This window comes from Acartia tonsa, chromosome 2 (genome assembly GCF_053477335.1).
Source record: "Acartia tonsa isolate MP-2025a chromosome 2, ASM5347733v1, whole genome shotgun sequence".
Taxonomy (NCBI): domain Eukaryota; kingdom Metazoa; phylum Arthropoda; class Copepoda; order Calanoida; family Acartiidae; genus Acartia; species Acartia tonsa.
The window spans coordinates 19,223,246-19,239,010 of NC_137261.1; the positions used below are offsets into that span (position 1 = coordinate 19,223,246).

The 15,765-nt window shown below is 29.9% G+C and overlaps 2 protein-coding genes across 2 annotated transcripts in view; one reads left to right on the forward strand and one right to left on the reverse strand.

The window, feature by feature from the left end:
* LOC145306236 (rho guanine nucleotide exchange factor 7-like) overlaps positions 1-15,765 on the forward strand; it is a 71,268-nt gene that overhangs the window by 4,804 nt on the left and 50,699 nt on the right. The gene's annotated exons all lie outside the window — the stretch shown is intronic.
* LOC145306250 (uncharacterized) lies at positions 137-15,217 on the reverse strand. Its single transcript, XM_080148316.1, has 18 exons — positions 15,142-15,217; positions 14,823-14,860; positions 14,471-14,558; positions 13,775-13,844; positions 13,398-13,476; positions 12,904-13,016; positions 12,723-12,813; positions 12,030-12,091; positions 11,647-11,711; positions 10,983-11,064; positions 10,636-10,747; positions 10,247-10,289; positions 9,852-9,963; positions 5,159-5,247; positions 4,634-4,739; positions 3,431-3,507; positions 1,360-1,441; positions 137-301 (listed from the first exon to the last, which is right to left on the reverse strand). The coding sequence occupies exons 1-18, from the start codon at positions 15,204-15,206 to the stop codon at positions 212-214; spliced, it is 1,464 nt and encodes a 487-aa protein (XP_080004442.1). The 5' UTR covers positions 15,207-15,217; the 3' UTR covers positions 137-211.

Below are 15,765 nucleotides of genomic sequence, written 5' to 3' on the forward strand. Positions count from 1 at the left end.
AAATAGCATATTTTCATTAATTTAGTAAAAAGTCTTAATTATCACCTTTTAGATCCAATAGTATTTTATTAAAATAATATTCTTATTAAATGTAATGTTTAAAAATCTTCAATAGAATAAAGAATTAAAACTCATATATATTCATTTTTTATATTTCTTTTTATGATCAAGTTATTTACAAACATTAATACAATATCTTATGATTATGTTATTATAATGAGATTTTATATGCATCAATGAGTGTGGCTCTTCTGTGATTTTCTTTGTTGCACAGTTCAACTATGTTCAACTCTTCATCAGTCTAAGAAATAAGATAAAATTATTTTTTTTTAGTTTTGAAACATAAACGTCATGGTTCCAAATTTTGAGTATTTAGCTGCATAAAAAATTTACTTCCATTTTTATAAATCACAAAATAACGAAAGGCTAGAATTTATTGATTGGAGTAGGCTTTGACATAGTATAACTAGAGTTGGCTCGATATAATTATCTCCCTATTGGCTAGTTTTCTATATGCATATCTATTTCTCAATAAATCTATTTTCCTCACCCGGCATTACTATCTAAAAGAAAGTAAATATTTAATAATTTAAATGATTTTTAAAAGATTTTTTAAAATTATATTTTTTTCTTTACATTACCATCACCAAAGGGTTAATGATGATGATTACAATTTTAGTTTAATATTTGAACACACAAAATGTCGCCACAATCGAATTCTTTTAAAACATAGTTTTCTTAAATTTATCATATTATAAATTTAAATTTTCTTTTTTATGATTAGAAATTAAATACATCAATATAAGTTAAATAGCAACATGAAATGAAAAAAATGAATTTATTTTTAATAAAGTAAAATAATGGGTCTTATCGTTCTGGGCAATGAGAGTTTATCATGGATTATTGGAGCACTATGAGTTTTAATCATATATTCCTTGGAAAACTTGAGCTCGTTTATAGACATTTATTTCCTATATAGATCTGACATGGATCTTGAAGCAATTATGCAGGCCGTTTTGTACATGTTAAAAATTGGAAGATTTCATTAAATAAAAGTAATCGCAAATATACTTAGTAAATAAGAGGGTTACAAAAATGAAATGTTAAATCTTTCCGTGGATATTAAAAAGAAAATATTTTAAGTATAAAAACCAGTTTGGTTAGACCCTAGAGCCCGAAGGCCCGGGTTAACAAAACTGGTTTTAATTTTATGATTTTTAGAAAATATTCGTGAAAAATTTGCTTTATTACGATGATTTTTCTACATGGCTGAGAATCGGTTTTAGTCTAGCGGATAATAATCGGTTTCGAATCCATACTTGAAAGGATTATAGAGAAATGTGGAAAGAAAGCATGTACCTGGTAATTAGGATAATCCAGTAACAGAAAATTTGGCGCAAATTCTAACTCACTGCCGTTATCAGAATTTTGAGGAAACAAACTGAAAAAAAAATAATCAGATATATTTTATGGATACCAGAGATATTAACATTCCCATATGATAAACAAAAGTACCCCTCCTGTAGATTAAAATTAATTTATAAAGTTGGAACACTTCTAGTTTCTAATTAATATCAGGATTTGTTAAAAGTTTTTAAGCCAACGAATGAAAAATCCTGTTCTTTAATGGTTTACTTTAGAAAAAAACAAGTGATTGTTCACAATACATCTAAATTACCTATGTATATTTTATTATTATGGATGCAAATATCTTTGTTTGTAGTTCAATTATGTAATACAATAAAATTGGCTGAAATTAAAGAGAAATAAAAGTTTGTGTTTACAATTGGGCGGGTACATTGTACAAATAGAGACTAATAGTCTTAGATTTAATCTATTTAAATCTAGAATTAATTGTGTGAAATTAAAGTTGTGTTGTATTTCCTAGGGAACTTGAAGGAGGTGAAGGGACATAGAAATTTAAATTATGCTGGTCACCAAAGTTTGATAAACGTGTTCCCTCATTCGTTGGCTTATAATCTTTTTAGATTTTTATAAAATCTCTCGTTGTATATCTAGCAGGGTCCTAACTTTTCCACAAGTAAAATACATAAGATGTAATGTTAAAGTCTTTCATTTTATCATCTAATGTCCCATCTTTGTTATCCCTGCGAAACTAGCATGTTTAGAAATAGGCTATAACTAAAAATATCCATTATTTAGATAAGAGATTAATATTGCAGAATTTAGGTTCCTAGTGCAAATTTTTGCTGATTCATTTTGCATTATAGGTTTTTGTTGAAAGGATATATGTATTATCGGCTAGTTAATATTGCATTAAGTTTGTACCAACCAAACAAGGTTTTAAAATTAGTACCCAAAGTTTTTAAGACAACAAATTACTTTTGGATATTTAAAATGAATCAATCTTACACATACTTTTTCTTCATACACAAAAACATTTTAAATTTAATTTCAATTGAATTGTAGCTTGACTTATCTTCTATGTAATTATCCCTGCATTATTAAGTTAATGCACCTATCACAGTGCATAACTGCAAGCCATATCTGGTATTTGTCTGTCCTTTCTCAGTTAATAACGTCTCACAGGGCAGCAGTAAAACTTGTTTAATCGCATTAATGTTAATTCACCATATAATTTTCTCAAAATATGTCGGACAAAACTTATGTAAATGGGCGTTTTCTTTTCTAAAAAGTCTCTGTTCTTACAAGCAGAGTGTGTATATGTTTTATTTCTATAGATGAATATAATGAAATCTACGCTTCTGCGATCGTGTTTTATAAGAGAAAGGATTTTTAAAAATTTATTTTCTGAAATGTGTAGGTACAAACTTGACTCACTAAAATATTTTAGTCCATGATTTGTCTTTCCTAATTAGATTATCAACTAAAATATCCTCTTACATTGCATTGCTACAAAATGCGTAGTTTTGTCTTAACAAGTATAAAGAAATCTATCAATTTTAATTTTGAAAATATCAAAAATATTTCCCTTAACTAAACCTTTTCATTTAATAGTATCAGTCTTTTACTTCCTTTTGTTACAATATCTCAATGTTATCTATGGAGGAGCTAGGCTTCTTAATATTAGTTTATACCTGTTACAAATACTAATAGAATCATCTACAAGTTTGTTACAATATCTCAATATTAGTTATAGAGTAGCTAGGCTTCTTAATATTAGTTTATACCTGTTACAAATACTAATAGAATCATCTACAAGTTTGTTACAATATCTCAATATTAGTTATAGAGTAGCTAGGCTTCTCAATATTAGTTTATACCTGTTACAAATACTAATAGAATTATCTACAAGTTTGTTACAATATCTCAATATTAGTTATAGAGTAGCTAGGCTTCTTAATATTAGTTTATACCTGTTACAAATACTATAGAATTATCTACAAGTTTGTTACAATATCTCAATATTAGTTATAGAGTAGCTAGGCTTCTCAATATTAGTTTATACCTGTTACAAATACTAATAGAATCATCTACAAGTTTGTTACAATATCTCGCCATTTCCCACAGACAGTCAACTCCACTCTGTAACAAGGATTGGTCAATCAGAGAAATTCTTTACCAATTTAAAATACAAATCTTGAATCAATATCATGAATGTAAAAGGCATTGAACTTAATCCATAATTCAAAAGGTTTAAAAGGGTTAGTTGCATTAAGTGCATTTTAGAAAAATGATTTTTAGCAAAATTTACAAGTATACCATCAAACATAAATAATAAATAACAAACAATTAGACATCACTTAATTAGTCGTCATGCTGTTTTACTCAAAATAGCCAGCTATATAATTTGCATATATCAAAAAAAATACAATTTTTAAGTCCTGATATTTTTAAAACTACATGGTAGAAAATTGAAATTCTTTCAAATATAGGCCCTATAAAAATTGTATAGACTATTAAACAGGAAAAAATATACAGTTCACTAAATTCAAGTTCAAATGCATTTCGTTAAACTACCCCTTTGGCCTTTATTTCATCAAATAGAAATTGCAAAAGAAGAGTTTTCTTTTGAAAACAAGTTGATTTCTATAACTTGATAAATATCATAATTTTGTAGGTAGTATAATCTATAAATTAAATTTGCATTTTTTTTAAAATATATTAGAAGCTGCGCTCCCACAATAATTTATCTATCCCTGCTTGATATAAAATTAAAATAAAGTTAATGTCTTTCTTGCTAACTAGTCGGATAAAATTAATTTCAAGCTTTGCAACGCATCATTACACTTAATTTTACAGCAAGAAATTACATGTTTTATAGCCCTTATTGGATAGGTTAAAAAGAAAGCAGATTTTTTTTTTAGAAAGATACAAAGTGTCCTAACAGATTTTGATTCAAATGGAGATATTTCGTGACATGAAGTTAGTTTTAAAAGACATAAGAAAATAGAACTAATAACCGCTAAACCTTTCTGATTCTCCTATACAGTGAAGAGAGGTTCACATCTATTTTGGGAAAGGTATCTCCACCCTCCCTAGAGAAATCATCAGAATAAAATTATCCTTCCTATTAAAATCCGTTTAATTTTTCTTTTTAAAACTCTAAAATTTTAAGTGCCTTTAAAGGCTTCTAGGAGTTTGCAGCTATAAAAAATTAAAGTAAGATGGGGAAAGGAGGAGTGGGTGGATTTTTCATAAGTTTTGTTACCTTAAAATAAGCTGTAAAAAGAGAGAGTTTGACCATATCAGCATCGTTTCTTGAACAGGATTTGTTCACATTATCCAATACATAACTGCAATCTTGGCCAATATTCCTGTAATAATATTGATATGTTTTTCAGTAAAGCAAATCTTAGTTATTTCTTGTTGAATTCTAATGTCTCTAATGTATTTTCCAGTATGGAATCGTATTAATAAATTCAATAAATATTAAATTAAAAACCATAAAATTAACAGCTAGTTTTGCTCTTATGATTTCTCATTTTAAAATCCGCTGAAAGCTGTCTATAATTTGATGCGATAATTAACTATTAAAAGTTCGTTTTTACATTATAGTCTAAAGTAGATTCTTATGGTAAACTGAAAAAGGGGTGGATATAAAGCTCACAAAAATGCCTTGGCTTATATTCAACTGATTAACCAAGAGTGATTTATTAAATGTTGTTGTATTCAATCTTTACAAATACTAACTTATTTGATCAAAAGCTTTGACTATTAAAATACTGTTTCTTACTTGGCTTGATAAGAAGATGAAATCAATGCAGCTCCGGGCATTTTTGTTCTTCTTTCTCCCCTTCTTAGTTTAATCTCTTCAACAATACCCTAAAATATTATATGATTATTTGAAAAATAATAATTTTAAATTACGGATTAAAAGTTGTTATCAAGTTATTGTTCCTTATTTTGCTTTAATACTAAAATGTAGCTTCGCTTATTTGAATTTTAAGCATCTATTTTCGATTCTAAAATAAATCGCAACAAATTAAGGAGATTCTAAACATTTCAATATAACAGATATTTTTTGGGCCATAAGATGTAATAAAATTGCATCGAATGTCTGATATTTACTTTAAACAAGGATGACATATTTTAAATGAGATAACATTTGGACGAGCTTTATATGGTGTATTATGCATATGTACTAGGTAGCAGTTACGCCTCCTGTATCTAGGGTTTATGTATCTGAAAAAGCTTAAAACCACCCAAAGACTTAAATACAATTGTCTTAATTCATCACAGGCCATATGAAAAGCTTATCTATAATAATGAACCGATTCGGTTCAGTAGTTAGTTAATAAGATCTTAAGCTTCAGACAAAAAAAAACATTCCTACTTCATATTATAGGACAGCAGAAGCAATTAAAAGTCAGATTTTCAATAGACACGGTAATTTAGATTAAATGTATTTTTATAGTTGTATACCTAATATAAAGTGTTTTTTTCTATTCAATTTTGTACAATTGTATTTTGAATTGTTTAAATTTAGATAAATACAAGGTGTTGATGGAATCATTGAGTTAAATTAAAATTCTCCACAAACATTTTATAGGTCAATCCTTAATTTAAATTTCCCCAATTTTACCCAAATTATTCGAGTAATTCAACAAAGAAAGGAAAGTAAAAAGTAGATCAATCAAAATTACTCAGAAAAAAAGAACATTTTTTTTAGTGGAATCAAAAAGTTCGAGGATTGTTAACAAAGTTTTTGTTTTGATTTCACTTAATGAAGTTTGAATAGTTTGACTGCTTTTTTTTAATTTTTAAAATTTGTCTTATTACAAGAAAGTTAGCATTTTATTATAAAGTATTCAAGTAACGGACGGACAATACATGCCTTAGTTGTGGAGTAGATGCTCTACTAAGATTATATTTTTATCAATATAAGTAAAAGAGAGTTATTTTTTTGCTGTTTATTCATGCCTTAACCCTGCCTGTAGATAATGATCTACATACATAGAAATGTTAAAAGTTAATGGACTTCAGTGTTCCCCTTGTTTAGTCACATTAGTAGATAGATAATTTAGAATAGATGACTATTTTACCGATTTTTTTGCAACTTTGTCCAAATATTTGGTGGGTTTTTGTTTTTTTTAGTTAAAGGCGTAGATTTTATTCATCTCTAATCTGTTTAAGCAACTATTGACTAAAACACCAGAGAGAGATAGGGGACATTGGGCTGTTAATCACTAGTTTTATAATAACGTTGTCTTATTCGTTGGCTTAACAAAAATGAGGACTGTTAAAGAATTTTTATTGGTTGGTTCATTAATTTGAGTGTCAAAATGTTTCAACTACTAATTGTAATCTAAAGCTTTTGTTTATTATTATTGGGGTTGTATATCAATGTATCGGCCATTGTCTTATCCCTTTAGATCTCTGCTAAAACACAGAAAATCCTAAGCAGAAATGCATTAGCTGTGTCATTGTTAAAAGTTATCTAATATTTACTCTATTGTTACAGACACCAAGTAGAAATATTCTATTAATATTCGAATGACATTATTTGAGTTGCAGGCTACTTTCTCAAGATGTACTTTTGTAATTGTAAATGTGCATATTTTTTTTAAAGGAAGCTTTTCTTTATTTAGGGCCAGTCCGTACGTCCGTAACGGTTAGCTCTTTTCGTTAATTTAGACATGCCAGAATTGCCCTATCGATTTTACACTTTGCATGCCGATGCCTTTAACAATTAGGTACTATTTAGAAAGTGGAGAACTCTAAAATCGTCGCTAGAATTTCCGTACATTCATTGAAGCCATGTTGATATTTAACTTTTTTTTGACAACAATTTTTTTTATATGATATAATTATCCTTTATATCTGATTTTTGGAATACAGATTCCTAGGACAACAAAGTACACTATTATAAGCGAAGCATCTCTACAATCAAGTCCTAAAAATGTAAGTCCTTTAGGTAAACAGTATCCTATATTTAACAGTATTGCAACAAACCAACCTACGTAATTACACATAAGCCTAAAAATATAGCTTTGCTACTAAAAATGTCAGCAATGTGCAACCTACAAATTTTGTTATGTAATTATTTAGGGTAGTGCGGGGTTATTCCGGTCAATTTTTTGCTTCAACTTAAAAAAAAAACATACTTCCCAAAAACTTTTTCTGGTTTTTAAGAGTGCAAATGAACGATATGGCAATAACGAAGAAGCCTGTCTTGGTCCCATTAAGATCTCGCAACTAGAAGTCGGTCAAAAATCGGTTTAAAGGGCGGCGGTTGGCCTATACCGGAATAACCCCACCGGTGGGGCTATTTCGGTCAGTTGACTTTGGGGGGGTGGAACACCCCCTTAAAATATTGTTTTTTAACATTTTAAACTATGAGTAGAAAGCTGAGGTCATTAGCTTTCTAACGGTACTAATCGCATGCAGATCAGAAAATTTTTTGACCACATTTTGCCCATTTTAAAAAAGTCGGTAAAATCGCAAAAAAAAACATCGATTTTTTTCATGCAAACTTTTTAAAAAAATCATACTTTTTATTATATGATTAGGTTTTTTTAAGCTTTATACATAAATTAGAGGCAATTTCTGATTCGCAGGTCTTGGAATTTCTTGAAAAAAGTGATTTTTTCCAAAAAAAATTTTAATTTTAAAAATCCTGCCAGTTTTGACAGCAGTTTTTGATACATTTTTTCTTGTCTCAAATTGGCTATGATTGACCTACAAGGGTGGTTAAGGTGTCTTAAGATGCAAAATTACATGCCTGACAATTAACTCGAAATGATATGGGGTCTAACTCTAATATTTCAACACATTTTATGCAACAGGAATTTTTAAAATGCAAAATCTTGAATATGTACTCTAAATCTTGGAGATAGAACCCATATCCTGGGGAGTTTTTGTTAGGACATGCAAAGAGCTTTCTATAGACACCTTAAACACCTTTCTAGCTTAATCCTAGCCGATTTGACATAAAAAATCCAAACCGCGCAAAAATCTCAAACACCCTCTTATACGAAAAAGATGCAAGGGTTTCATATGGAATTTTAAATCTTCTAGCAGTCTTTCTAATAGACATACCCCTTCTTACATGAGCCAATGCAGCTGATACATCTTCAGGAAAATATTTAAGGCGTTCCTTTGGGTGATATACTCTTCCCATTACTATAAAAATGTGTCTGAAAAATTTTTAATGTCTTTACAAATTAAAAAGCTTAGGCAACAAAACATGACATAATACAAGCAGTAAAATGACTAGTAATTTATGTACATCACACAACAGGCAAGGCAATGATTAAAGCTTAGGTCATGCATTTAGCTTGTTTATGCTTCCAGATCACCTAAATAAAACATTAGGGTATTATACAGTTATAAATACAGTAATAAAAAAAAGTAAAAAAAGTGACCGGAATAGACCCTTTTTTTGAGACGAAAAAAAAATTATGAAAAAATCAAGTTAGAACAACGCCTCCAATTGCAAACGATAAATGAATGCCATATCTTTCATTTTACAAAAACCCGGGGGTCAATAGGACTTACCATTTTTTCACAATTTTAGATTGAACATGGCCTATTTTGAAATTTTTTTTTTGCAAATTTTTTGCAACTTTTTGAGGGCAAAAAAATCATAGAAGGAGTGATCTGACAAAAATTTGCTGAAGTAAGAAATGAAAGTATAGGCAATAAACTACAACTTTGCTTTTCTGAAGATCTCTCGCAAACGTTTAGAACACCGTTAAAAAACGGTTTTAAAAAAGTTGGTCGAGTGACCGGAATTAGACCCCCTACCGCATTAACCCCGCACTACCCTACAAATTGCAATTCTGATAAACTGAAATTTTTGGAATTTTTTCTATTTATATATTTTTTAATTTGCATTTCCCTGTTTAAGAATATTTATTGTACTTATAACGTTACTTTTAAAAAAACTGCTAATGGCCTTTTTCCTTAAAACGTTTCAATGTTGTATTTGGGGGCAGTGATTTAGTAAAATAATAATTTGAAGAAACTTGTTTTTTGGATTGCAAGCAAGGGGTAAAGGGTAGGAATGGAAATCTTCCAAACCTTTTAAATATCTCTTATTCCTTATCCTTGGCTGCAATGAAATAATCTTAATGTGATTTCAATAATCATGAAAAGGTTTATGGTAGGATATATGTATTAATATTGGGGTTGGCAATCCGTCTAATTTTTGGACCGGATTACAAGAATCCGTTCAAAAATAAAACGGATTATTCGAGCATTCCGAATCTTAATTTTCTGACGGATTCCGTAGATTAAATTAGTGGTTGAAGCGTTTGAACACTTGTTTGAATGTAATCAACCAATCGAATCAAAATTCCGTTAAAGTCCTTAAAGTTGTTAAGTCAACGAAGAAGAAAACGTTATTGTAAAATTTTGGGGACTTGTATAATAAACAGCGCATTGACCCCGACTATCTGTTTTTAATCCCTTAGTAAATTTTATACCTTATATGGTGTGACTGTATGGTCTCTTACAAAAACAAAAACTCTTTTATTTTGCTGGACAGCTTCCCCCAAACTTGGCCATTTCCCTGTCTCCTTGTAGGCGGAATTTAACCTGAAAATCATACGCTGATAACAGGTTCTTTATTTATCTGAATCTGATTTAATTTTTTTGTAAGGTTTTTCTAAAAGTTAATATATATATATGATGAGTATATAACTAAAATGTATATTATTTTAGCGGAGATACTTGAATAATGATTTATTTAAGCCAGCGATTTTATTCTTTTTAGTATCTTTAATTGCTTTACAAAATATCGTTGATTGCAGGGTTTTAACTGTTCTTTGGTTGTCTTTGAGACATGCCATGTACAAATTTTAGCGTCCTAAGTACATACCTAACATTAAGTTCACCTCCGAAAATATGCATCAGCACCTGAACTGTAACATTACAACAATTAATTCAAAGAACATTCTTGCTGTCTAATTATTGCAGCTATGACAAGTTAAAGTGTCTTAATTTTTCTACAAAATATGAAAACATTTGATTTTTGACGATTTCCCTTTTATCACATCTGAATTACAAACCTATTTTTTGAAGAAGAATTTTTTTATATGCTTATTGTAGGTTAGGTTATGAAAAGTGTATGAGAGCCCTGCAGTATAGGCTCCATAGGGGCTATGAATCTGTTTCTAATTAAACGTAGGTGGTAAGGATTGTCAAGAAAAAGGCAGGTGATAGCACCAATTTTCTATTTACAGTTTAACGTTTTGATAAAATTGTTGCCTAAAGCTGGTACAGTGTCTCCGCTGTATTCTATTCCTCCAAAGTCCAGGACAATAACTTCAGATGGATGTTCATCCAGCCAATATTTAGTCTTCAACAACATTGTTTCCACCTACATAAATCATCAGATTTAATTAATTAAAAGATATAAGTAATTGGAATTCTTATTCTTTTATTTATTGTTAATTAAGGTTTATGAATTGTAGACTACTTAAGCCTCCTTGTGTTAGAAAATTATTTTTTTGTAATATGTCAGTCAGTCTCTCTTCTTAAAAAAGAATCCTTTAACAAAACATATCTATCCATCCTATTTAGTTGGAAATAAATGAAAAGACTAATGAACTGACCTGTCCATAGCATTGGTAGATTCCATATTCTGGCATATTTCCATGTCCAGTTTCTAGACCTTTACACCCAGGTAGAGTTGTACTAAATAATATATATTTTCTAATATTAAATATATTAACATTATACTACTTTTCTTAAGTAAATGTCCGGAAGCTACTTTGTCCGGAAGCTACTTTGTCCTGAAGCTACTTTGTCCGAAGCTACTTTGTCCGAAGCTACTTTGTCCGAAGCTACTTTGTCCAAGATCCCTTGAAAACCGATTAATATCTGCTAGATTAGAATTGATTTTTAGCTATACTGAAAAACATGTATAGCATCGTTATACAGGTTATTTTCTACAAATATTTGAATATTAATAATTAAGTTAATACCAGCTTTGTTAGCCTAGGATTTCGGTTCCTCGGGACTAACAAAACTTGTTTTAGTCTTAGAATGTTTTATTTTACTATCCGCAGAAAACTGTCTATAATACGATACGATAAATAACTAATTATTGTAATTCGTAATAGTAAAATCATTGATGAAAACCTTAAAGGAAAGCACCATCCTTTACCAACTATCATTTGGAACTACCTAATATTTATTTTACTCTTCCAACTTTAATTTCTTTTTTTAATACTGATAAGAATTATTAAAAGAATAGATTAATAAAGGAAATGATACCTGTAAATAATGTCTAAATCAAAGAATCTAATTCCAAAATCAAGTTGTTCTGTTATATTTAAATCCTAAACAAAGAAATATCTAATAATAAGATTTTTTTATTTTATACCTATAAACTAGTCGTTTCAAAACTAAAATTTATATTGGAAGAAGGCGGGGGAGGACCTATCCCATAACTTGGAATTTATAAAAAAAAAATAGCTTAAAACAGTTCTTAAAACTATGTGAAACTCATCTTAAATTGAGAACTTGAACAGTTCAGTGAATATTGATATCTTAACGGAGAACTAAAAATCGTACTACTTTTTATACCAAAGGATGTCATTTAAATAAGATATCTATAATAAGAAAAACTTTTTGTAATAAGTCTTCCTGAAGATTACCTGGTTTTTACTGACACAGCGTAGCAGACCTTCACTTTGTCCTGTTCCTGCATTGTGGGCTCCTAACAAAATATGCAATCTTTTCAATCCTGGTTATTTGTACTTGAATTTTATGATTTTGATACACAAGTGCTATAGATATTTAAATTTAATTCTATTGCTATATTTCCTTATTTGGGGGGGGGGGTGTATTTTTTTCGAGGTGGGAGTTTCCAACCACCCAAGAAAATAGCTTTAAACTATCACTGGACCAGTAGATAAACTTCCTGAAGAGTAGAGCTCAATTGGTTCAGTGGTTACTGTGATCTAAAGCTTCAGACAGACGGACAGACAGACAGTATTATACTATTTGTATTTTTAAAAAATTCGTTGCCACGAAAGGGACTATGTCCAAAAAACTCTGGTGCTGCCAATTTATGTAAAGTAACTGCCTACAAACAATTTTTTTGGGAGGGGGGGGGGGAATTTCAGTTTTTGTTGGGAGGGTAGGGGTTTCCCACCTCCAAGAAAATAGCTTAAAACCACCACAGGACCAATAGGTATATGCCATGAAGAGTAGAATCCAATCGGTTCATGCGGACAGACAGACATCTTTCTACTTTGTATTACAAATAAACAAAATATAATGGTTTTATTCTTCATATAAGATTTATTCATTTTGTCAATGATAATTACTAAAATCTAGAATCATACCTGGAAATAGAAATTGTCTGAAATTCATGTTGCAGAAATATTTAGATCCATTGCACCATTCCGAAACGTCAGAATCACCCTCTTGCTTTTCCTAGATTAATATAATTAAAGGGAGAATTTTAGCAAAAATTTACCTACCATAAATTACAGTAATTTATCCCGTGATTTATGTGAAGCTTACATTAAAAGTGCAGTTGACACTGATACTAGTAGTATGATCCAGTTTTGCATTGATGGGACAGGTTATTACTGAGGCACTGTGCCAGGGATGCAGGTTTATGTATTCCAGCTTTCCTGAATTTTAAAAGGACCATGTTTTACAACACAAATATGAGTGTAAAAGAATACCAAAATCATTAAAATATGAATAAATATTTAAAAGCTACACCAAGACTAATCTGTTATTAAGACTGCTTAAATATTTGAAAGAATCTCTCTAACAACAAGCATCTAATATAAAAATTACTTGGTCCGTGGGTCTGCCTTTCATACTTCAAAAGACACGAATACTTTTTTATAAAGGTTTTGTGATTTTCTTTAATTTATTGCTTATTCTTCATTTTTTTCTTTTATGACATGCTGCTCTATAAATCACTTAGTCCGTTGTATGTGCATCGGATGGAAATACACAAACGATTATATTAATAAGTTAAGTAAAACATTTGTCCTTCCTGCCTCCATTAGATCCTGTGTGATACAAGGTGAGAGAGGTAATTTCTTCCAGATCTAAATTAAATTTGTAGCAGTCCTCTATCTGAGGGTTAAAGTGACATTCAAAATTATGTGTGGATTATTAACAGATTGTTTAAATTTTTTAAAATGAAATATATTAGATTATTAATTTAACTTGGCTACTAAATATTACAAGTGTCACGTGAAAATATAAGGGAAATTTTTTTTTGAGAAAAAAAGTTTCTTTTATATAAGGATTACACATCGTTTTCAAACTCAATTTTAGTGTAGTACCTTTAATTGTTTCATATGTGCAAACACCAAAGGAAAATTATTGACGTCATGCCAAAATATAAATAAATGTATGAATTGTGACGTCCCTGATAGCCAACAAACCAATCTGTCTGTCCTTCCTCCCAGTTATTGTCTTCTGTGTTCAACTTTCCACTTCTGAACAAAAAGAAAAAAAATATCTCAGATTTTTTATCAATTAAAGTTTTATTTATTCTTTGGAATTTATTTACACATAGGTATTAAGAGCAAATGGTGGAGTAAGTGGATAATAAAGTAGTTCTTTAAAAATCAATTTTATAAATGTACTGTAGATTATATACAGACAAATTAGAATTTGGTCAAACTTTTTAATTGAGAGAAAAAACATATCAATTACAATCGTTTTTTAGACGTTTCAGAAGTTTAATCAAGAAATAGTTTAGGCCTCTGTTTGACCTAAGATAAGATTTGATTGCGGGACAAAATAGTTTTTTTTTATCGCATCTTATTAAAGACAGCTTTCTGCGGATATTGAAATGAAAAATTATAAGAATAAAACCAGTTTTGTAAGCTCCGAGGGGCCGAAGGCTCAGGCTATCAAATCAGGTATGAAATTGATGATTTTTATTTTAATATTCGTGGAAATTTGTCTGTAAAACGATGCTATACATGATTTTTCATTATTGCAGAGAACTGGTTTTAATCCAGAGGATATTAATCGGTTTTGAAGTTATACTGGAAAGTTTATTCCTTAGGGTAAATTGGACAGATAACAGGACAGAATTACATAAAAAATTTACAACCTACAGCATTCCTCATTATTACATATTTCCACTTCATAAGTACCACCGTTGCTGTAACCAAACCAAAAGAAATTGGGTTTGTCCATTCCTAAGAAAATAAGGTATTTGTATTTTTCAGCTCCGCTAAAAGTTTGTTAATTCCGTATGTCCGACAGTCACCAAAGGATCGTTTAGTTCATTGTTTAGATAAGATAAGATAAGATGTCAAGTGTAGAGTTACACCCTACAGTCTTTACAGCACAGTCTCTTTTTTTGCTGTCCGTGTCCATGTTCTATTACTACCAAAAATTATCTACCATTAACACATTCTTTTATCCTGTTGCTGTAAGTTGAATGAAATAAGATAATCAACCTGCTCCTTTTTCCTTTGCAGTTTTTGTTTCGATTTTCCTAAAATGAAAAAAAATAGATAGGCAATAAGTGAACTCGCGTCTGCCCCTAGAATCCTAGAATGGTAGGGAGAGGCTGAAAAAAAGCCTAAAATCACCTCGTAAACTAAATGAAGCTTCCAAGAAATCAATCGGTTTAGTAGTTATCGAAATAGCTACAGACAATAAAAGTTGTTTCTTTATTTTTCGAATAAAAAGACAGACAGAAAAAAAAACATTCCATTTCATGACAAATGCCTCTGTTTTAAAATTTCCAAGAGAAAAATAAAATATGTTGTTTACCTGATATTGAACTTCTCAGCCCATACTGTGGATATAAATATCCCAGCTAAAAATATTTTTATCATATTTCTGAAAAGTTTAGAATATTTTTAGATCACATAAAGATGTCTTAAAATGTCTTTAACAAGTGCGTGCTACGTTCATATTAACATTTTTGCCTCTACAAGTCAAGCATTAACAGCATAAAAACTTACATAAGACATAAGATAAAGAATCCAAAATATGTTTTTATATGACTACATTAGCATAAAACTGTGACTTAAATCTCTATATGCGTTTTAATAACAACATTTATTAATACCTAGTTAAAGTTTATTTTGATAGTATTAGATTAACCTTTTCCCTCTAGTTAGGCATCTTACAGGGCTAGGGCCCAAAATTAAATGCATTTAAATGAATTTACAATTTAATTTTCATTTTTAAAACCATGAGTGTGCGGCAGGGGGCCGGGATGCTGTTGGGTGTCAGATCTATCCATCATTCTCTTTGAAATTGAAATTTGTTAGGCATGCCTTCCCGTTTTCTCATCCCCTTAAGAAATACACAGTCTGTCAATACCCTGAATACGCCACTGTTAAAACCTTAATTATTTTTGCTAAATCTGATAGAATCGTTTGTGTTCAT